The sequence below is a fragment of the Bubalus kerabau genome, chromosome 16 (assembly GCF_029407905.1).
Source record: "Bubalus kerabau isolate K-KA32 ecotype Philippines breed swamp buffalo chromosome 16, PCC_UOA_SB_1v2, whole genome shotgun sequence".
NCBI classification, from domain to species: domain Eukaryota; kingdom Metazoa; phylum Chordata; class Mammalia; order Artiodactyla; family Bovidae; genus Bubalus; species Bubalus kerabau.
The window spans coordinates 56955110-56976618 of record NC_073639.1 but is presented as its reverse complement, the minus strand read 5'-3'; the positions used below and the strand labels follow the sequence as shown (position 1 = coordinate 56976618).

The 21509-nt window shown below is 39.9% G+C and overlaps 1 protein-coding gene and 1 long non-coding RNA gene across 4 annotated transcripts in view; one reads left to right on the top strand and one right to left on the bottom strand.

Moving 5' to 3' along the window:
- Positions 1 to 19331, top strand: part of KNTC1 (kinetochore associated 1) — a 69522-nt gene extending 50191 nt beyond the window's left edge. For all 3 annotated transcript variants that reach the window (XM_055550767.1, XM_055550766.1, XM_055550765.1), the window contains 19 exons: positions 1151 to 1322; positions 1409 to 1467; positions 1596 to 1812; positions 2955 to 3028; positions 4089 to 4299; positions 4435 to 4544; positions 6890 to 6936; positions 8305 to 8383; positions 10152 to 10270; positions 10649 to 10784; positions 11437 to 11532; positions 11914 to 11970; positions 13753 to 13807; positions 14125 to 14188; positions 14551 to 14680; positions 15760 to 15849; positions 16310 to 16455; positions 17640 to 17730; positions 19097 to 19331. In XM_055550767.1, the coding sequence (XP_055406742.1) occupies positions 1151 to 1322; positions 1409 to 1467; positions 1596 to 1812; positions 2955 to 3028; positions 4089 to 4299; positions 4435 to 4544; positions 6890 to 6936; positions 8305 to 8383; positions 10152 to 10270; positions 10649 to 10784; positions 11437 to 11532; positions 11914 to 11970; positions 13753 to 13807; positions 14125 to 14188; positions 14551 to 14680; positions 15760 to 15849; positions 16310 to 16455; positions 17640 to 17730; positions 19097 to 19114 (1971 nt within the window). In that variant the 3' untranslated portion in view covers positions 19115 to 19331. The remainder of the gene's footprint in view (positions 1 to 1150; positions 1323 to 1408; positions 1468 to 1595; positions 1813 to 2954; positions 3029 to 4088; positions 4300 to 4434; positions 4545 to 6889; positions 6937 to 8304; positions 8384 to 10151; positions 10271 to 10648; positions 10785 to 11436; positions 11533 to 11913; positions 11971 to 13752; positions 13808 to 14124; positions 14189 to 14550; positions 14681 to 15759; positions 15850 to 16309; positions 16456 to 17639; positions 17731 to 19096) is intronic.
- Positions 730 to 19970, bottom strand: LOC129630255 (uncharacterized). The gene is made up of 3 exons (XR_008703622.1): positions 19867 to 19970; positions 1743 to 1867; positions 730 to 773 (listed from the first exon to the last, which is right to left on the bottom strand). It is a non-coding gene; the product is annotated as an uncharacterized LOC129630255 (long non-coding RNA).
- Positions 19971 to 21509: the final 1539 nt, after the last annotated feature.

The following is a 21509-nucleotide window of genomic DNA, read 5'->3' as shown; positions in this document are numbered from 1 at the left end:
CTTCCTATTCTTTTATATATTTTGGTCATAGGAGCTTATATATTTTCTTAAATTAGCTTTTAAAAATCAAAAGAAAATGGGTTGATTTAAAAAGTAGTGCAAGCCCCAAGGATTTCCCAGGCATTCCAATGGTTAGGATGCAGCACTTTCACTGCCAGGGTTCAATTCCTGGTTGGGGAGCTAAGACCCTGCAAGCCTTTGCTGCTGCTGCTGCTAAGTCACTTCAGTCGTGTCTGACTCTGTGCGACCCCATAGATGGCAGCCCACCAGGCTCCCCCGTCCCTGGGATTCTCCAGGCAAGAACACTGGAGTGGGCTGCTATTTCCTTCTCCAGTGCACGAAAGTGAAAAGTGAAAGTGAATTTGCTCAGTCATGTCCGACTCCTAGCAACCCCATGGACTGCAGCCCACCAGGCTCCTCCATCCATGGGATTTTCCAGGCAAGGGTACTGGAGTGGGCTGCCATTGCCTTCTCCTTGCAAGCCTTTAGGTACAGCCAAAAAAAAAAAGTTATACAAGCCCCAAAAATATAAGATAAAAACTTAAAAGAAGATGCACGTGTGCACAGTTGCTCAGTCGTGTCCAACTTTTTGTGACCCCATGTAGTGTAACTCACCAGGCTCCTCTGTCCTTGGGATTTTTCAGGCAAGAGTACTAGAGTGGTTTACCATTTCCTTCTCCAGCAGATTTTCCTGACCCAGGGATCAAACCCATGTCTCCTGCATTATCAGGCACATTCTTTATCACTGAGCCACCTGGGAAGCTACGGAAGCCCTAAGAGAGGACATAGAGGATTCATTTTAGATCTGCTGCCTATGTACTTAAAGTGAAATAGAGTATTTTTAAGATACATCTAAAACTATTTGAAGAGAGTATAGAGAACTTTGAACTCTAGAGTATAAGACATCCCACCAGCAACAGCATTGCGGTGGTTTAATTTCCAGTGGAAATTAGTATAATTTCTTTAATAATCACAAAAGTTACAGTTTAGAAGAATAGTATAATAGTTTTAAAGGTAAAACTACAAAAGGTTTTGATCATCTTTATGAGGAGAGACTGTCCCAGGAATCCTGTGATGGTATAGAATTAGACATAAAACGCTTAACAATTAGTTTAATCTCATAGGGAAAAACCTTTTTATTTTAATACAGGCACTAAGTCTTCTGAAACACTTGAAGTCATACAGAAGAATTTCTCCCCCAGTGGACCTAGAACATCAGTATATGTTGGAGCACGTCATAACTTTGCCATCAGCTGCCCAAACCAGACTGCCTTTTCACCTAATATTCTTTGGCACAGCACAGAGCTTCTGGAAAATTCTCTGTATGTTCATTAACCTCTTTTGAATTGTCCTGAACAGCCAAAACCTTTTCTGTAGGTAAATCATACTATCTTTGTTTCCTTTCCAGCTACAGAACTCAGTGAAGAATCCTTCCCAACCTTGCTCTTAGTTTCCAAATTAATGAAGGTAATGGGTTAAAACTGAAAGTCGTATCTTTGTTCTGTGATTCTTTCAGCCCCTCTGCAGAAAAATTTATGTAAAGCCCGTAAAAGTGATCATATAAGTCAGTCATATAACTTTTCCCTTCTTTGAAGTTCTCTTTGGACACTCTGTATGTGTCTACAGCCAAACACGTTTTTGAAAAAAAGCTGAAGCCCAAGCTCCTGCAGTTAACACAGGGTAAATCCTCAACACTGATTAACAAGGAGATAGCCAAGATCACTCAAACCATCGAATCCTACCTGTTGTCCATAGTTAACCCAGAGTGGGCCGTAGCCATCGCCATCAGTCTTGCCCAGGATGTCCCAGAAGGTATGGATTCTTCCTTTAATTGCGCTTCAAATGGTTGGCTGTGTTGTTTTCATAACTTGTTAAAAAAAAAAAAAAATGATGCTCCTTTCATTTCCTTCCGTTTCTTTTAAGGAGAAGAAGTATGATAGCTTAGAAGTGTATGGGACTCCACTGGCAGTCCAATGGTTAAGATTCCACGCTTCCAGTGCAGCGGGAGGAGTTCGGTCCCTGGTCAGGGAGTTAAGATCCCACGTGTTGCGTGGCATGGCTAAAAAACTTCTTTTAAAAAGTAAAGAAATATATTTGCCCCCCTGTCCTCACTTGTAGCACTGTCATATGTTAAAGAGGCACCAGTGAGGGGCCTTCCCTGGTGGTCCAGTGGCTAGGACTGTGCTCCCATTGGCAAGGGGTCTGGGTTCAATCCCTGGTCAAGGAACTAAGAGCCCATATGCTGCAACTAAGAGTTCAAACACCGCAACTAAAGATTCTGCCTGCCACAAGTAAGACTTGGAGCAGCTAAATAAATACATTAAAAAAGAAGAGGCACCAGTGAACTAAGCAAGATGCAGTGTTGCTTGCTTGGGGCTCAGTGCCAGAGACACTGCCCAACTTGAGTATAAACTCATACCCTCTCATGTCCAATCATACGTACTTTCTGTAACGAAACCTTAGACACTGTCTCATGGTCAAACAGGTACACAAACACTTATTGCCATGTTTTCAGTTGTAACAAGTCTAAAATAAGTAATTTTTCTAAATGCTCATTTGTCAAAAACTGGTTAAAAAATATAAAGAGTATTCATAGAATAGAGTACTGTGTAGCTGATTTGGAAAGATATCCGAGATATATATTAAGTGAGAATAGCAGATTATGCTCCATATATGATCTTATCCCATTTGGGATAAAACGCTTGTACACACGTGTGCACACTTGCACACAGAGAACTTCTGGAGGAATGTAGAGGTCTAGGGAATGGGAACAGAAGCTGCAGAGATGGCCCTCTGTGGACTCTGCTTCCTGCTTTGTCTCCTTCTGTCCTGCTTTAATTGTTTTTTTACAGTGAGTATGCCTTCCTGTTGTTTTAAAACTGGCTAATTTGACTAAAATGCATTGTCTTTAAAGGATTATGATTTTCTTTTAAGTCTTTTCTTTATCTCTTTAGGTTCCTTCAAGATGTCCAGTTTGAAATTCTGCCTATATTTAGCTGAAAGGTGGCTTCAGAATATTCCATCTCAGGTGAGTCTGAACTGTAAGATGGAAGGCTCCTCTTTCTTTCTTTCTTAAATTGAAGTATAGCTGATTTACAATATTAGTTTCAGGTGTACAACATACTGATTCAAAATCTTCATAGGTTTTACTCTGTTCATAGTTATTATAAAATATTGGGCTATATTCTCTGTGCTCTACAGTATATTCTTGCAGCTTATTTACTTTATTCATGGTAGTTCATGCCTCTTATTCTTGTACCCCTCCCAGCTTTCCTCTCCCTACTGGTAAGCACTAGTTTGTTTTCTCTATCTGTGAGTCTATTTCTATTTTGCATATATACTCATGTATATTTTTTAGATTCCACAGATAAGTGATGATATCATACAATATTTGTCTTTCTCTGTCTGACTTATTTCACTAAGCATAGTACCCTACAGGTCTGTCCATGTTGTTGCAAATGGCAAAATTTCATTCTTTCTATGGCTAAGTGTATTCCTTTATATATATATATGTATACCTCCAGTACTCTTGCCTGGAAAATACACACACACACACACCACACACTATATCTTCTATAGCCGTTTATCTCTCAGTGGACACTTAGGCTGCTTCTGTATCTTTGCTATTATAAATAATGCTGTTATGAGCATTAGGGTACAGGCTCTGCTTTTTTTTTTTTTTAAGTTCACATTTCTATTTCTTTTTTAAAACTTCTTTTTAATTGGACGATACTTGCTTTACAACACAGTGTTGGTTCCTGCTGTACCACGGTGAGAATCAGCCACAAGCATACATATATCCCCTCCTTTTTGAACCTCCCTCCTCTGCCCTCATCTCACCTCTCTGGGTTGTCAGAGTCCACTTTCTTTTTAATTTAAGCTGTGCTCTCTAGCATCCCTTTTCAGCCCACCCTGGTGATAGATATTTTCAAGGGTTGGGGACCTAAACTGGAGAAAGAAGATGAGGCTTGGTGTAGATACTGAGGTTGTAACTAAGGCAGGAAGGGACCTTGATTGATAAAGATGGATTCTTAGTCTCACTGAAGATTTAGAAAACAAGTTTCTGTTTGCTTGGAATTTTTTAAAAGGATGAGACACGTGAAAAAGCTGAAGCTCTGTTGAAGAAGCTTCATGTTCAGTACCGGCGATCAGGCACGGAAGCTGTGCTCATAGCCCACAAGCTGAACACTGCCGAGTATTTAAGAGTGATCGGAAAACCAGTCCATCTCATTGTCAGTCTGTACGAACATCCCAGCATAAACCAAAGAATTCAGAATTCATGTGGTAAAGATTATCCTGGTGAGGGCAAAACTCTTTTTGTATCTTTCCATCCAAGGAGAATTACCCTTTTGATTCCCTGGTATCTTGCATTGAAAACTTGGGGTTCTTTTTTTAATTCTTTTTTTCTTTTCTTTTTTAAATTCTTTATCTTAGATATTCACACAGCTGCTAAAGAAATAGCTGAAGTCAATGAAATTAATTTGGAAAAAGTCTGGGACATGTTGTTGGAAAAATGGCTGTGCCCATCCGCCAAACCTGATGAAGTAAGTGCTTGCTTGGATGGTGTCTGTTGTTGAATATGAGCCAGTGGTGTCTTCTCAAAGAAGAGGGTAATTATTTGTCTCGCCATGATATGACTTCTCATTAGAAGCACAGGCTCTTAGAAGAAGGAACATTTGAGCATTTTAATACCTCTGTCATCTGATGAGTTTTAATGAAGTTGTTTACTTTTTCTTTTCCTTTAAATATTATTTTGCAGCTAGTCTGTCTTTTCTTTTTTCATTTGCCAGTATTTTTTTAATTGAAATATAGTTGATACAGTCTTCTTTTTAATTGATGATTTCAGATGAACTGTTATATAATAGAAGTGGCCTATGCTTAGACTTTAGGGTCATATGATTATTTTTTATTTTGAAATAATTTTAGAGGTACAGAAAAGTTGCAAGAATAGTACAAAAGAATTAGCTGTGTATCCTCCACCCAGATCTGTCAGTTTTTAAACATTTTGCCACATCTGCTTCGTCATTCTCCCTATAATATGTTTACCCATAACATTTTTCCGAACCCTTTGAGTAAATTCCATGTGTCATGCCCTTTTACCCTTAATAATTAGGTGTGTAATTCAAAGAACAAAGATTTTTCTCTTATTGAACCACAGTATAATTATAAAAATCAGACACAATTTTAATACAGTATTGATAAAATACATATATGTATATGTTTGTATACTTGAATTTATGGTCCATGTTAGAGTTTAACCAGTTGTGCCAATGATGTTCCTTATAGTAATTTTCTCCTCTGAGACCAGGATCTAATCCTGGATTATGTGTTATATTTGTCATGCCTGTAATTTCTTTCACTCTAGAACAGTTCCACAACTTTTCTGTCTTTCATGACACTGACATTTTTGAACAGTTCAGGCTCGTTATTTTGTCAGCGGCCCCTCCCCTTGGGCTTTTCTGTGTTCTCATGATAAGACTGGAGTTTTGCATTTGGGGCAGTATGTTACCTGGGTGATAGGGTGTCCTTCCCAGGGTATGAGGTTTAGAGGCACATGATGCCTCTTTGCCCAGATAGAGGATGTGAATTTAGATAACTTGGTTACACTGTTGTTTATTTCTCTCAGACACAGTTACTATATTTCCTTTTGTAATTACTAAGGGAGGTGTTTTGAAACAGTGTAATATCCTGCTCTTCTCCACATTCCTCCCTGCACCACCCATAGCCCTTACTTCCTTTGTATTGATGATTCTTATTTGACTCTTATCTGTGCTGAGACTTTGTCTTTTTTGGAGGGTGCAGACTCTCTGGTTTGCAAAATGTCTCATTCTGGATTTATGTTTCTGATGTTTCTCATGATTAGATTCAAGTTATGGATTTTTAGCAACAATATTCTGTAGGTGATATGTTCTCTTCAGTGTATCACGTAAGGAGACACATAATGCCAGTTTTTTAGAAATAATATTAACATCTAAATTTGTGATGGGATTCAGCATTCCAAATGCAAAATTTTCTGCACTGTTCTCAGTTTTCAGGGAGAACTTACTTAAGGAGATTCTGTAATTCTTCTGTTCACCTAGGCAGGTATCCTTGGAAAAAAATGTATTTGTAAACAAGTAGTAAAACTGATGTGACATTAGCTTTTCAACTCATGGTTTTTATATCACTTGTAATTCAATTTAATAAGTATTTTTTAAGTGTTTACCAAGAGCAAGGACCATGTATCAGTGGAAACAGAAGAGTTAGAAGCATATCCAGGCCACACAGAATCTATGGTTGACACTCAAACCCCCATGTTTTAACTTAATGCATAAATCTGGAACACTAAACTGAAATCCCTGTGAGACTAGAAACTGGATTTATACACCTAATGCACCTAATGCATTTCTGTGTAAGTCCCCATAAATATATACTGAATTAATGGACAATTCATACAATTCACAGTCCTTTCCTTTTAAAAGTTATGCAATGAATGTAAACTCCAGGAGGATAGGAATATTTGTTTTGTTCACTCAGGGAACCCATGTGCCCAGAATTATGCCTGGTGCATGGTAGGCACTCACCATGTATTTGTTGACCGAATGAATTTGAGTAAACCCGTTTTTAAAGCAAGAATCTTCTCATCAAGTGATGAATTACACTAATTTCTTATCTGTAAATGTAATTGTTTTATAAACCTTTTTTTTTCTTTGTTGTCATCAAACATGGAGGTGCTGGGAGTTGAACCCCAGGCCTTGTGCACGCTAAGCATGTACTCTGCCACTGTACCACACCCCCTCCTGTAAATATAATTTTGCATGTTGGACTTTTTCATTTAATAGACTTTCATAAGCTTATGTAGTCAATCAATTTTCTTCTGTTTTTAACTTGTTTATCCACTTTTTCAAAGACACCATCAGAATTGTTTGAACTTCAAGAGGATGAAACACTACGAAGGTATTCTTCCTTTACTTATATTTGTTTACATCCTGTCGCCCAATAGGAATCTTACCAATGATTTTAAAACCAATGGTTTTAAAAAAGGCTTTCTTAGTATAACTTGGATCAGAACCTCTGAGAAGAATCAGTTCATTGACACATGACTATGAGTGTGTTTAAATATCTCCAGTCAAATAAATAAAGAAACAACCAAGATCCAGAGTTTCTGAATCCTCTGTGAGTTTGTACATTTAGCAGAGAATGTACCGTGAGCAAAGGAAAACTCTTGTGTAGCCAGGACTCTGACCCCAGACTTGTACGTGTTCTCTGTCCCTGTCAAGCTAGGCTGGTTCAGATATGGGCCACCAGGATTCCTTTTTCACTTCTAACCTAAGACAGACCCAGAAAGGCACACTGGTGTCACATACTATAAGTCTGATTGGTAATGGCTTGCTCTCTTGAGCAGACTTATCCGTGCTCAAATCAGAAAACATGGTAATCCATTAATGATGCTTGGCTTAGGCATGAGAGAGGGAGTGGTGGCATGCATGCCAGCTTCTTGCCATTTTGGTATAGGCCAAAAGTGTCGATAGGTCGGGTCACTCATGCAGCTCTACACCCTACATCAGTCATGGAGATCCGATAGTGAGAGAGGGTATAGGAAGATAAACCCCAGAAAAGGATTTCTCCTGATCTGGGCAGAACTGGTCTAGTACCCCCTCCAGGCTCTCCTTCTCTCTGGGCACTCCCTCGTCCTTGCTTAGTCCTTCAAGAGCAAGAACACCTTTGTCTGAGCAAGAGGAAGCAGCCAACACGGAAAGGCTTAGGGGGAATAGTTCATAGAGAAAACTCCCAAGATGGAGATCCCAGAGAGTAAATCATGGCAATTTCATAACTTCCTGTCTTTTCCCACTGGAATCTCTATCCCTTTTTCCTCCAATTTGCCTGATCCGTCTTGCCCTTCTCTTGGGAGCCAGGGGGAAGGCAGGCAGTCTGCCCTGAGTCCCGAGGTTAAAATGTGCCCTAACAAGGTCCTGTGAATTAAAACACAAGTTTCCATGTATAGTGGTGTTCAGTGTACTTTGCAGCTATGGTTTGTATTAATTTCTTAACCAGAGAGATTTAAACTATCAGAGGTTGCTTAGCCATTTCCTAGATGAAAAGAGTGAGGCCTATCTTTTGTGTCTTTATTATCTTCTTTAGCTGTGAAGGAACCCAAGAACAGATTAAGCATCCTTTAAAGAGGAAAGTAAACAGTGGCCTTGACCCATAGCCCTTCTTTGGGCTGTCTGATGCTGTTTTTTTATGGATAATAAAGCAAGTCTCTTGTTTTGCTAATCAGTCACTAAATTAAAATCTAAATGTAATAAAAAAATATTTTTTCAGAGTCCTGTATCTCCTTCTGTCTCGTCCAATTGATTATAGTTCAAGAATGTTGTTCATCTTTGCAACATCAGCCACAACCGTAAGCTCTAAAAACTTGGTCAAAACTCATTTTTGTATCTCATATTTCAGCTTAACATTTTTTCCCTGCATATTTACTATTGACAGATGAATAAGATAATGCTTTCTCTGTACTTACTCGAACTATGTCTTACTCTGTAGATGAGGTTTGTAGTGTCTGCTGAGCTCCATTTAGTGCTGGCTGCAGAAACATCCTATTTTGCAAACTGAGTGGTGCAAGTGTTGGCAGTTCCCACGGGTTATCCACGTTCCCTCTCCTGACACCCTGGTCCAGTGTTAGTCACTCAGTAGTGTCTGATTCTTTGCAATTCCACGGACTGCAGCCCTCCAGGCTCCTCTGTCCATGAGATTTCCCAGAGAAGAATACTGGAGTGGGTTGCCATTTCCTTCTCCAGGGGATCTTCCTGACCCAGGGATCGAACCCGGGTCTCCCACATTGCAGGCAGACTCTTTACTGTTGGAGCCACCAGGGAAGCCCCCAGTCACATTCCTAATACCAGGGACCCCCAGCCAGCAGGCCTGAGAGAAGTCTCCACTCTGGTCTCCAGGCCCTGCCTGACCTGTCGCACCCCCCTCCCACTAAACTCTTAACTAGTCAGAACTTCCCCTTATCCCTAAAAGCATGTGACTTCCTTGACCTTCAGGCCTGTCTGTATGGGAATGCTCTCTGGGGAACTTCCCTTAGTGCTTCATTCTCTCATTGCTGAAGGCTCAGGTTTGCTCTCTGGTCAGGGAGCTGAGATCCCACAAGCCACAGGACGTGGGCAAAAAAAAAAAGTGCTCTCTGAGGCAGTTGGAGCTGAGGGACAGGAAAGATGTAGGTAAAAGGATAGAAGGAAAAAAGAGGGAAAGGCTAAGATGCTGATCATTTGTCCTTGATGACAAGCAGCAGGAAGGAACTCCCTCTTTCTCTTGCATCTTAGTTTATCTGATAGTTATCCTGGCAAGTAAGTAAAAATGATATTCCTTGACAAAGTACCAGGTTCAGCTCCCAACTCAGTCATACAAGTGCTTTTCCCTGAGAAAATCCTTGCACCGCGTTGTGTTCATGTGTACGTCCCGTCGTGTCACGTAGACATTAATGAAAGCACTTTGATTAATTAATAATGTGTATGCAAATGTGAACTCAGTTATATATTAATTTTTACTGCTTCATCAAGAAGCCTCTTAAGTGGACGTCTCTCTTGTTTTCAATACTGAAAATGTGAAGAATGCGGTGGCTCTCACAGCAGTCGGGTGTTCCGAGCATTTACCCACGAGGGCTTTTGCACCATGAGTGCAAATACTGGGTTCACAGGTCAAAAACTATCTTATGGGAAAAACCTAACCTGAACTTTTTGGCCAACCGGTATTAACAAAGTGTAAATGGTAGAGTCCATCATGGTATTATTATGAAAGTGGTTCTCACCCTGTTCTTTCTGAAAGACTGTGAGGAACCCTTCAGCCCCCAGGCAGGGGACCATGGAACACAATCTGAGAACCACTGAACCCCCTCCCCCAAGGGCAAACATAGACTTTAATCTTTCTTTCTTTTTTTTTTTTTTTTTCCTAATTTGGCCATGCAAATGGCTTGAGGGATCTTAGTTCCCCCACAAGGGATTGAACCTGAGCCCTGGGCAGTGAAAGTGCCGAGTCGTAACCACTAGACTGACCGAGAATTCCTGGCTTTAATCTTTTAAAAACCAACATGGCTCAAGTCACCTAGATTGAAGCTCAGTTACCCAACTAAAACCCACGGGTGCAGCTCTGAAACCTCTTTGGTCTTACAGATGCTCAGGATGCACCAGCTCACTTTCGCCCATAGAACTCGAGCCCTGCAGTGTCTCCTCTACTTAGCTGACAAGGAAACTATAGAATCTCTCTTCAAAAAATCCATCGAAGAAGTGAAGTAAGTGGAATTTTTAAAATTGTATTAATAGAAAACGGGTCACTCTTTGGAACCATAACTTTTAAGCCTCTTAGTTCAGAAGATTACATTAGAGGGGCTGTGTCAACAAGGTGCTCTTGCCTCGAGTGTCCTTGTTCTGGCAGAGAGGAAACAGGCCCTGAAGGACATCTTGTTTCTCTCGAATCTTTGAGACTTTCAGAAACTGAGTGTTTTCTTCATTTTCCTCCAGTTGATTTCTTTCTAATATTTCTTGACTATATCTTAGAAGCCTAAAACAGACATGTAATAGACCAGTCCAATATTTCTAAGTGTTGGCTTTTATTTTAAACGTAAATGTGGCTAGTGAAGAGATTCCCATTTCCTGCCTCTGTTTTCCAGATCTTACTTGAAATGTATAACTTTTCTGGCATCGTTTGAGGCGCTGAATATCCCCATCACCTATGAATTATTTTGCAACAGCCCTAAAGAAGGAATGATTAAGGGTCTTTGGAAAAACCACAGCCATGAACCCATGGTATGTACACCAAGATACCTGCAGTGGCAGCCTCCGTTGTCTCAGATGCTGCCTGCCACCACTCAGATCCCTGAAAAACAGATCCAAAGAAACCCTTGATTTCTGAACAGGTCTGCTGCTCTGAGAGCTTTCCTGTTTTCCTCTCCTGGCAGGTGACATGGCAACTTGGAAGTCGCCTTACCTCTCTCCCAAAAGCCTAAGGCCTGAAGCCATCCCTTCCTACCAGGGCAGGGTGGTGGGGGGGAACGCTTTTTTAATCCGCCCCAAGCCTGTCCGTCCTCATCTAGATAGACTGTCCTTGTGCAGGAAGTTTTGTTCCTCTTCTTCTAGTTACCAGTGGGAGTTCAGTCTCTGAGGCAGCTGGAACCCAGGGCAGGAAGGATATGGGGCCAACAGGCAAACTGTTCTAGGACACAGGAAACAAAGGGGGGAGGAGAAGGAGCCTGAGATGCTGTTTGTGAGTCCATAACATCGAGAAAGAAAAATAATTATTTTTTTCTTTCCCTAGACAGATGAGGGTCTTCATTGAAATTAGGCAGTAGACACAGGTTGGCTGTAGGCATATTTTGTCTTCAGCTATCCTACCTTTTCCAAAGATGGTTGAATTTACTGGTGTCTTGAAACAGTATGAATTTTTTTTCCCCTGCTTCAGGCAGTAAAGTTGGTGACTGAGCTTTGTTTAGAATACAAAATCTATGACCTGCAGCTTTGGAATGGACTCTTGCAAAAGCTTCTTGGCTTCAATATGGTAAGTAAAACTCAGTGCCCTAGACTGCGGTATATTTTAACGATTTTGCACAGCATCTCCTAAACATTTTGCACTGATACTTGTTACTGAACAGATGTATGCGGAAAATGTCCACTCTCATTTGGTTCATGCCCAACTTAAAGAATGTGGCATGAGGCCAGAGAAAGTGCAGTCTCAAAACTGACCTAAATTTCATTCGAAACAAACAGAAGATTCCCTGACGTCTTTTGATGTTTGTGGATTTATAGGTGAACTTCTCTGGTGACCCCCAGAGAAGATACATTTTCCTGATATTCTTTGTGAAAGTTTCAGACTCCTAGATTGGACTTTGGAATTTTTCATTTGGGTAATCTTCAGAACTTTTCTGTCTCATTTTTTCAGATTCCTTATCTAAGGAACGTTTTAACAGCCATTTCTAGCATCTATCCTCTGTGGCAGGTATGTAGTTTTCTAAAATAAATTTTATAGAATTTAATCTTTAGACTCACTGACCTTGTGGCTCACAGATACCCTGGATTAAGTGGTCAGTTCCTCAGTGAAGCTGCAGGGTGCTGTTTCATTAAAATGGTGCCTGGACCAGGAATACTCAGGTCGGACTTTGCCTTCCCCAAGACATCACTTCCCCCAGTCCCCTAGGCCTCATGAATCACATCTCCATTTATGCCCTTAAAACACATGGGCTCAATTATAACACTGGTCATGGTATAATTTATTTATTTTTAAAACATTTATTTACTTATTTATTTGGCTGCATCAGGTCTTCGTTGCGGCATTTGGGCTGAGTAGTGTGGCATTTGGGCTTAGTTACCCTGCAGCATGTGGGATCTTAGTTCCCTGATCAGGGATAGAACCCCTGTCCCTTGTATTGCAAAGCGGATTCTTAACCACCAGACACCAGGGAAGTCCTGATATAAATTATTTTAATCACACATGTGACTGCCCATCTTGGACTTTGAAGATTCCTAAAGTCAGAAACCCTGTCTTATTCATCTTTTCTGAATTTCACGTGTTGTTCACATACACAATCACTGTACATATATGTAATACGTATAATATATAATACGTGAGTGCTGAGTCACTTCAGTCCAGTCATTTCTGACTCTTTGTGACCCTACGGACCGTAGCCCACCAGAAATATATATTTTATTCTTAGTTTAATAATTTAGAACTATGTTCTAAGTAAAGCTAAGTAAAACATGAAAATTTTCCTTTACCACTTCCCTTCATAATCTCCCCAGGAGTGACTACTATTGACAGTTTTCTTTGTTCTCTTCTAGAGTTTTTCTACTATCATATAAGCAGATGTATGTATACGTGCGTGTGTATATTGTGTGATTGTGTGTGTGTGTATTCATTTTTGTACATATAAATTAAATCACATTCCAGATGAAGTGTTTTTTTCCATGTAACGATGGTATCTTGGAGATTGTTTCCTATTAGCACGTACAGATCGCCTTTTTTATTGAGATATAATTCACACATAAAATTTACCCTTTTAAAGTATACAATTAAGTGGCTTTTAGTATATTCACAGACTCACAGATAGAGAATACAAAGAAGTGATTACCAGAGAGAAACGGGGAGTGGCGAATTAAGGATATAGGACTAAGAGATAGAACTACTATGTATAAAACAGATAAGCAGGACTTCGTTGGTGATCTAGTGGCTAAGGCTGCACTTCCAAGGCAAGGGGCCTCGGTTCAATCCCTGGTCAGGGAACTAAATGCCACAACTAAGAGTTCACACGCACAGTGAAGATCTTCAGTCTTTCATGCTGCATCTAAGACCCAGTACAGCCAAAATAAATAAACAAAAACAGATAAACAGCATGGACGTATTACATAGCACAGGGAATTATAACCATTATCTCATAATAATCTTTAGTGGAGGATAATCTGTAAAAATACTGAGTCACAATGTTGCATACCTAAAATTAATATTATAAATCAACTATATTTCAGTTTTTTTAAATATAAATAAGAGTATTTTGCAGAGCAAAAAACAATAATAATAAATCAGCCAGGATTATGTGTTAATATCCTAAAATATATAGTATGAGGAATATTCTAGAATCTTGATGATCTAGAACAGGGAGCTAGCAACTTAAGATTTTAGTCTTAACGTCAAGAATATAAGCTCTAAATGTATATAGTTCTGTGACTGCAAAGCAGAGTTCATAAGATCCCAGACATGAGTTCTCTGATACATGTGTTTCCACAGGTCCCCTACTTCGGCAGAGCTTGGCAGTGTGTGGTTCAGATACCACTACTTTCAGGTATTTTTCTGTCCCCTGAAATGTTGACAGTAGCATTTTATAGTTTTGTATATAGACACATTATTGGGTTTGTTTTGGTTTCTTTGTGTGTGTGGTTTTTTTTTTTATTAGTGTGGACCATTTTTAAAGTCTTTCTTGAATTTGTTACAATATTGCTTCTGCTTTTTATGTTTTGGGTTTTTGGCCACAAGGCCTGCAGGGATCTTAGCTCCCCAACCAGGGTTCAAACCTGTGTCGCCTGCATTGAAAGGCAAAGTCTTAACCGGTGGACCCCCAGGGAGGTTCCTAAACACGTGATTGTTGCTTTTTATTTTCAGCCTCTTGTCCTTTAAGCCCCAGTCAGCTGTCAGATTGTTGTGAGAGTCTCATTGCTGTTCTAGAGTAAGTAAAATATTTTTCCTACCCCCCAAATCAAATTCGTTACTTATAAAATTCCTTTCTAATAAACGTACCTTATGAGTAATGCCTTTTTCCTAGGAAGTTAAGCACACCACTTGATTGAAAATAAAATATCTCTATTTTTATAGTGTCTACTTTTTTTGTGCAGTGCAGCTAATGAACTTATATTCAGTATGCATTCTCTAAAATTTGTACCTAGTTTTAATGTAAATATAGAATACCTTTTGTACTACTGTAAATCATATAGTTACATCATAGATTTTTAGTCTTCTAAGTATTTGTTGCTCGACATGTATAGACTTGAATCCGACAGGTTATTAACTAATTAATGTGCTCTCTTGAAGATGTCCAGTTTCAGATGACCTCGACATGATCAGAGTGGCCAGACAATATGTCCAGTTAGAGCTTCCGGCTTTTGCATTAGCGTGTCTAATGCTCATGCCCCACTCAGAAAAAAGGCACCAGGAAATAAAGGTATCTGACAAATTACTCATCTGGGGCTGCCAAGGAGGTGGAAGGTCTCACATTGCATGTCCCCTGCCAAAGATTGCACTTTCTTTTCTCAAACCTGTAAAGCATGAGTAGGATAGAAGGTTTGTGTTGGGGTCTAGTGGGAGATATGACTGAAAGATAGATGAAGGCTCATCTTAGAAAGCCTTAAGAGGAGTTTGGACCTTATTTTCTATCAGTAGGAAACAGTGAATTTTCCTGCAAATGCAAAGTGAAATGCTCAGGCGGTGTTTAGAGGGAAGTAATCCACTTGGGCTTGATCAGAAGAGAGAGGGAGCAAGAAGTAAAACTCCTAAGAAGCTCTTGCATTTGGATAGAAATTCATCTCACCTGATGCACGTACAACAGCCTCGTGACTAGGCCAGGGAAGCTTGAGGGGGTGAGTGCCCAAAGGAGGGTGGTGGCAACAAAAACAAACCAGAGGAAGATGGCTTGTGTGCAGCTTGACTTGGTGATTAGTCGCGGAAAATAGAAAAGTCAGGTTGTGTGTGGGTGTCTGACAAAGGCACTTGAGCATTCTGAGGACAGAACTTTTAAAAATAGCTCCCATCCCCTTTATACTATAGAATAAATAGAACAAAGCATTTTGAACTGTTTTACAACGATTTCCCCATGGGTAGATAAGCCAGTTCATAAAGATCTACATAAAATGAACACACATATTTTTTATTTGTCACATGCTCTACTCGTTTCATTTTTTTTCCAAAGCCATCTGTGCCTGTCCTTGACTTTGTTCTCTTTTGACTAGTCTTAAACTCATCTGTTGATGCTTTTCAGAGTTTTAATATTTAAATAGATTCCTTCTGGCACTTAGGATGACAAAATGTTTATTAAACAGCTCTTTGCCGTTGAAATAGGTATTTGTAAAATGCTTTTTCCTTTCTTTAGTAATTTTGTTGTTGTTATAGAGGCGGTCTTTTTTCAGTACTAGATACGCTTTAAGATATTTCAAATGTAAATATGAAAACCTTCCAGGTTTGACAGAAATTAGTAGTGATTATACTTTTCTATTAATTATATTTTGATTTTTTTTTTTCCTCCAGAATTTTCTGGGCTCGTGTGACCCTCAGATCATTTTACAGCAATTAGAGGAACATATGAATACTGGCCAGTTGGCAGGGTTTTCACATCAAGTAAGTGGCAGTTTCCTCTCCCTTTTGTTATGAAAAATTTGTTATTAGGAGGTAATCAATTTTCCCCAAACCAAGACTAAGCTGAAAGCTTACCATTTCCATCTGTTTGTTAATGTATACAATTACGTCACTTTCATTAAACCCTCAGTAAATTTTTAAAAGTCAGAGACCCTGGGTGTCCTGTCTACTTCTGTGCACAGTGGAAAATCTGTATCCTTCAATGCTTGTCACTGTGAACAGATTTTCCTCAAAAAAAATCCTGAAGTGCTTAACAACAACAACTTTTAATTTATTCACTGTATGCTGAAATGGGCCAAAGCAGTCCCCCCCACCCCCAGCCCACTCCCTCAAAAGGAAGGCTTAGTCACAATGCAGTGATAATTTAACATCTAATTGTCAGAAATGCTTTGATATTGAAGGAGACAGCGTGGCATTTAACATGATACCTGTTATTCTATAGATTAGAAGTCTGGTGCTGAAAAATATCATAGATAAGAAGGAGTTTGGGATTTTGGCAAAGACAAAATACTTCCCAGTGTTGAAATCACACATGATGAATACCAACAACATCACTGAACTTGTAAACTATTTGGCAGATGAGTTAAGGTAAGTTGATAAAATTTTTTTAAAAACAACTTAATGTAAAAAAAACAATTTAATGTAGAATATCCTAAAATTTATCTTTACTTTGGAGGAAGATATCAGATGATTATAAAGCTATTTGGTTGTAATTAAAGCTCTGAATATTAAACTGTAGCATCACTACATTATGCATACCATACTGCTAACACATACTCAGAAGTAGCTGTTTTGTAACCCAGTCTCTTGGAACATGAACTTAGAATCAGACAATTACTCAAGCTGTCTGAAATCCCAAAATAAGCATCTCACAGTCCTGCTCTAAAACCCAACATTACAACTTTACTCCTTAGACACTTGACTAGAGGCATCGACAACTGGATATAACATCATTTTTGCTAAGCTTATCTAATTTTCCAGTACCCACAAGTTTAGAAATAGTATCCCTTGGGATGGTGTTGGGAGCAGATTTGGAAATTAAAAAGAAGGGCAAAATGAGTTGGCACTGAAAAAAGAGAAAGCTCAGTCAGGACTGAAATGTTTCCAGATCCATCCCTACATTTGTTTGGTCTAACTGTGCTGATCCCTGGGAAGTGTCTCTTTCTCAGTAGCATGCCATGGATTTCTTTTTCTTTTCTTTTTTAAATTTTTATTTCTTTTTTTATTTGGCTGCACCGGGTCTTAGTTGCAGCTGCTGCTGCTACTGCTAAGTCGCTTCAGTCGTGTCCAACTCTGTGCGACCCCGTAGACGGCAGCCCACCAGGCTCCTGCGTCCATGGGATTCTCCAGGCAAGAGTACTGGAGTGGGGTGCCATTGCCTTCTCCATTAGTTGCAGCATACAGGATCTTTAGCTGTGGCATGCGGAGTCAGCATGTGGGATCTTAGTTCCCTTTCCAGGGATCAAACCCTGGTCCCCTGCATTGGGAGCATGGAGTCTAAGCCACTGGATCACCAGGGAAGTCCCATACCGTGGATCTCTTTCTGCTTGTTTACCACCTGTGATCCAGCCATAATTACAGGTTGTCATTTATGAACAAGTAATAATTTTTGCAGTAGCGTTGATATGTACACTACGCTGCACATGCTTTAGGTGTGTCATGCGATAAATCTTGATGTACGCCTGTGAAGCCGCTGCCATAGTCAAGACGGCAGACCTGCATATCACCCCCACATTTTCCTCATGCCCTTCTCCTTCTCTTTGGTTTCATAGTTTAGATGACGCGTCAGTCTTTATAACTGAATATTACAAGCATTGTGGGAAGCCCATACCACCAGGCACCACTCCCTGTGAAACTCTGAAGGTAAATCTGGCCCAAGTTACTGGGTTTTAACCTGACACCATTTCTATTTCTAGGGTCTTGATATTGAGCCAGCCTGTTCTGAAGATAAATGTATTTTTATGTGCAACTGCCTATATTTTCACACTTCACTTTTTGTTTTTTTGTTTGTTTGTTTGTTTTGTTTTGTTTTTTTTGGCAGGTGAAAGTGAAAATTTCTTTTTTTTTTTTTTTTATTTAAATTTTATTTTATTTTTAAACTTTACATAATTGTATTAGTTTTGCCAAATATCAAAATGAATCCGCCACAGGTATACATGTGTTCCCCATCCTGAACCCTCCTCCCTCCTCCCTCCCCATACCATCCCTCTGGGTCGTCCCAGTACACTTCACATTTTGTATGATAGAGTCCCAGACTCAGAATCAAGAGGCCTTGGTTCCACTCTCATTTGTGCCAGGAAGCAGCCGTGTGGCCTCAGGCCAGTTGCTCTACCTGAGTGGCCTGCAGTTTTCAGATCTGGCCCTCCCAGCCTCTCAGGTGCTCTCAAGAATCACGACTCCTTGTGGGGTCTTGTTTTTAATACAGGAGCAGGTGACAAACCAAGTTTATTGTATTTACTTATTTGGCTGCACCTCGAAGCTTGCGGGATCTTAGTTCCCCACCGAGGGGCTGAACCCCGGGCCCACAGCAGTGCAAGGGCAAAGTCCTAACCACTGGGCCACCAAACTAAATTTCAAAGCACATTGGTTAATGTTGTGCTGGAGTTTCCATTGCTTTTATTTCTTTTTCTTTAATTAGCTAAGACATACATGTCCAGTATAGAAAAACAAAAATCTGGAGGAGAAAAAAATAATAATAACAAAAAAACTGAACACTTGAAATCTCAGTAACCAGAGATAAGATCACTGTTTACATGTTCGTGTGCATTCTTCCAAATGCTTTTGTGTATAAAAACCACACATAAATCATTATTACTCTTGTTCTGAACTTAAGTATAAGGTAAAATTTTTCATTTTGATCGTGTTTTGGTAGTTTTAGTAAACACAATTAGGTTATTGTGGTTTTTTCTTCCCTTGGTCCAGATCAAGCATATTAAAATATTTAGCCTACATTTTGTTAACATCCATTAGTAACTTCTTTCGTTCATTTCCAGTCTATTGTGATCAATGGCATAAGATTACCTTTTTCAAAAAGGGAGAGTATTGATTCAGGAGACAAGTTTGTGGCCCTTAAAATGTATCTGTTTTTCTCTGATCATAATTGTCTAAAGTGCAAAATAACCTCATACATAGATTTTTAGCAATATAGTTGTCTTTTCTGTAGTTTGTCAAACAATTTTCTATTTGAAACACTGACACTCATAAAAATGCTTGTGTTCTTCCCATTTAGATGTTTAATGGATCCTAATAGATCAAAGTTTTTTCAAGAAGAACAAGAAGTTTGGAATCTGTTAATAACTGACACTATGTATTACAGTTTTTAAATTGTGCAATCTGTGTGCAATAGCTGTTGTCAAATATTCCCCGAGAAGTAATAACTAAGATGCTTAGTAACAGCAGAACTGCCTCATAAACAACTCATGTCCCAAATTAATAAATCTTTTCCTTGCCAGTTATGTGCATAACTTGTAGAGACTCTCAGTTTTTTTGTACTCTATATGAAGAAAAGTATTTTGCTCTCCCAATAAGTAAAGCAACTGCTTACATCCTTTTCTTCCTATGTAAATAAGAATATCAGTCTCTCTTTTTTTTTTTAAGTCTTTATTGAACTTGTCACACTATCGTTTCTGTTTTATCTTTTGGTTTCTTGGCCACAAGGCATGTGGGATCTTAGCTTCCCAACCAGGGATCAAACCTGTGTCACCTGCATAGGAAGGTGAAGTCTAACCACTGGACCATCAGAGAAGTCCCAGAATATCAGTCTTTTTAACTGATAGTCATTCGAGTAAATATGTCTATCTATCATCTTTGCTGCCGTGCGTATCCATCAGTGGCCAGCCAGATGTACAGAAACCGCTCTGGATAGTTGAAGTGGAGAAGGATTGAGTGTCAGGAACTGATTACAAAGGTGTCAAGAGGACTGAAAGGCAAAAGGGAGATGAAGAAGGGGCACCGGAGAAGCTGAAGGGAAGGGGCTATTAGCCTAACATCAGAACCTACCTTTGGGGACTTCCCTGGCGGTCCAGTGGTGAAGACTCAGTGCTTCCCATGCAGGGGGCTCGGCTCCCATCCTTGATCTGGGAGCTAAGATCCCGCAGCAGCACATAAAGTGGGAAAAAAAAGAGAAGAAGCTGCTTTGGCTCTGAGCCGGGGGTGCCGCTGTTCCAGAGACTGAGCCTCCTCCCCCGGCACTGCTGCCCCTGCAGCCCTTGGTTATCCTCCGCTCGTGCTGCACTGCCAAGCCCCCTCCAGTAGGGGGAAAAAAACAGCAGCATTTTGCTTTCAGCAACCTTCTAATTCCAGTGCCTGTGCCAAGAAATGACAGAGCTAAACAGAAGCCATCTGGCAAGGAGCCTGAGAGATGAAGGCTGCAGGAAGGAAGCTGGCTGGAAGGGCTGTGTGAAGCTGCAAACCTTCAGCAGTACCCAGCACACAGAAATGTTAATCACACCTCTTTTGGTTCTACTTGTGAATAAACTGAAGCTGATAATACTAGAATTCATTTGCCTTTGTTTGGCTTGTTGAGAAAAATATTTCTGTATAGGAAAGTCAACGTAATATGATTAAAAACATGGGTTTTGGGTAAATAACAAGTCTGGGTTTGACCCCCCTGGTTCCATCACCTACTGTGATTTCCAAAGGTCTTCACGAAACCATATTCCTACCAGAAATAGATGTCTCCTTTACTGCATCCTCCCAAAAGGTGGGCAGTTTTTCTTTTTAAAACTTTTTGCTAATTTGATCATTGAAAATAATGTCTGGGTATTTACGTTTGTATTTCTTTACCATCTATGTGATTAATCCTTAAGAAAACTGTAATTATAAGGCTGAGCTCACAAGTAGAGCCTGTGATTGTTACCCTTGGGCATAAATGTGCAAGGAACAAAAGGGTCATGTGGTGGCACCAGAACTTAACAAATGGAAATGACCGTTTCCACTTCATCAGCAGTCCCCAACCTTTTTGGCACCAGGGACCGGTTTTGTAGAAGATAGTTTTTCCACAAATGGGGGTCGGGGGGGCGGGGGTGGTTTCGGGATGATTCAAGCACGTTACATTAATTGTGCGCTTTATTATTATGACATTGTGATGTATAATGAAATAGTTACATAGCTTACTATAATGCAGAGTCAGTGAGGGCCTGGAGCTTGTTTTCTTGCGCTCAAGCAGTAATGCGAGCAATAGGGAGTGGAGGTAAATACAGATGAAGCTCCACTTGCTTGCCCGCTGCTCACCTCCTGCTGTGTGGCCCAGTTCTTAACAGGGCACCTACCGGTACTGGTCCATGACCCAGGGGGCTGGGGACGCCTGCACTTCCTGGACTCAAGCTGGGCTAAAAAGGATTTTTTTCTCCGTCTTAACACTGGTTTCATTGTTCAGAGTAAAATTCTGGATGTCAACTAGATTTATTGTAGTGATCACTTCATCAAATATACAAATGTTGAGTTATATACACCTGAAACTATTATTACATGCCAGTTATCCCTCAATACAATAAAATAATTTTAGATTAGGAATCATATCAAATAAATTGGTGGAAGATGAATAGACATGCACATAAGTTCTGATAGGTGGCAGGTTAGCTTTTTTTTTTTTTTAAGATTATTCTATTTTTCGGCTGTGGTGGGTCTGCGTTGCTGCCTTC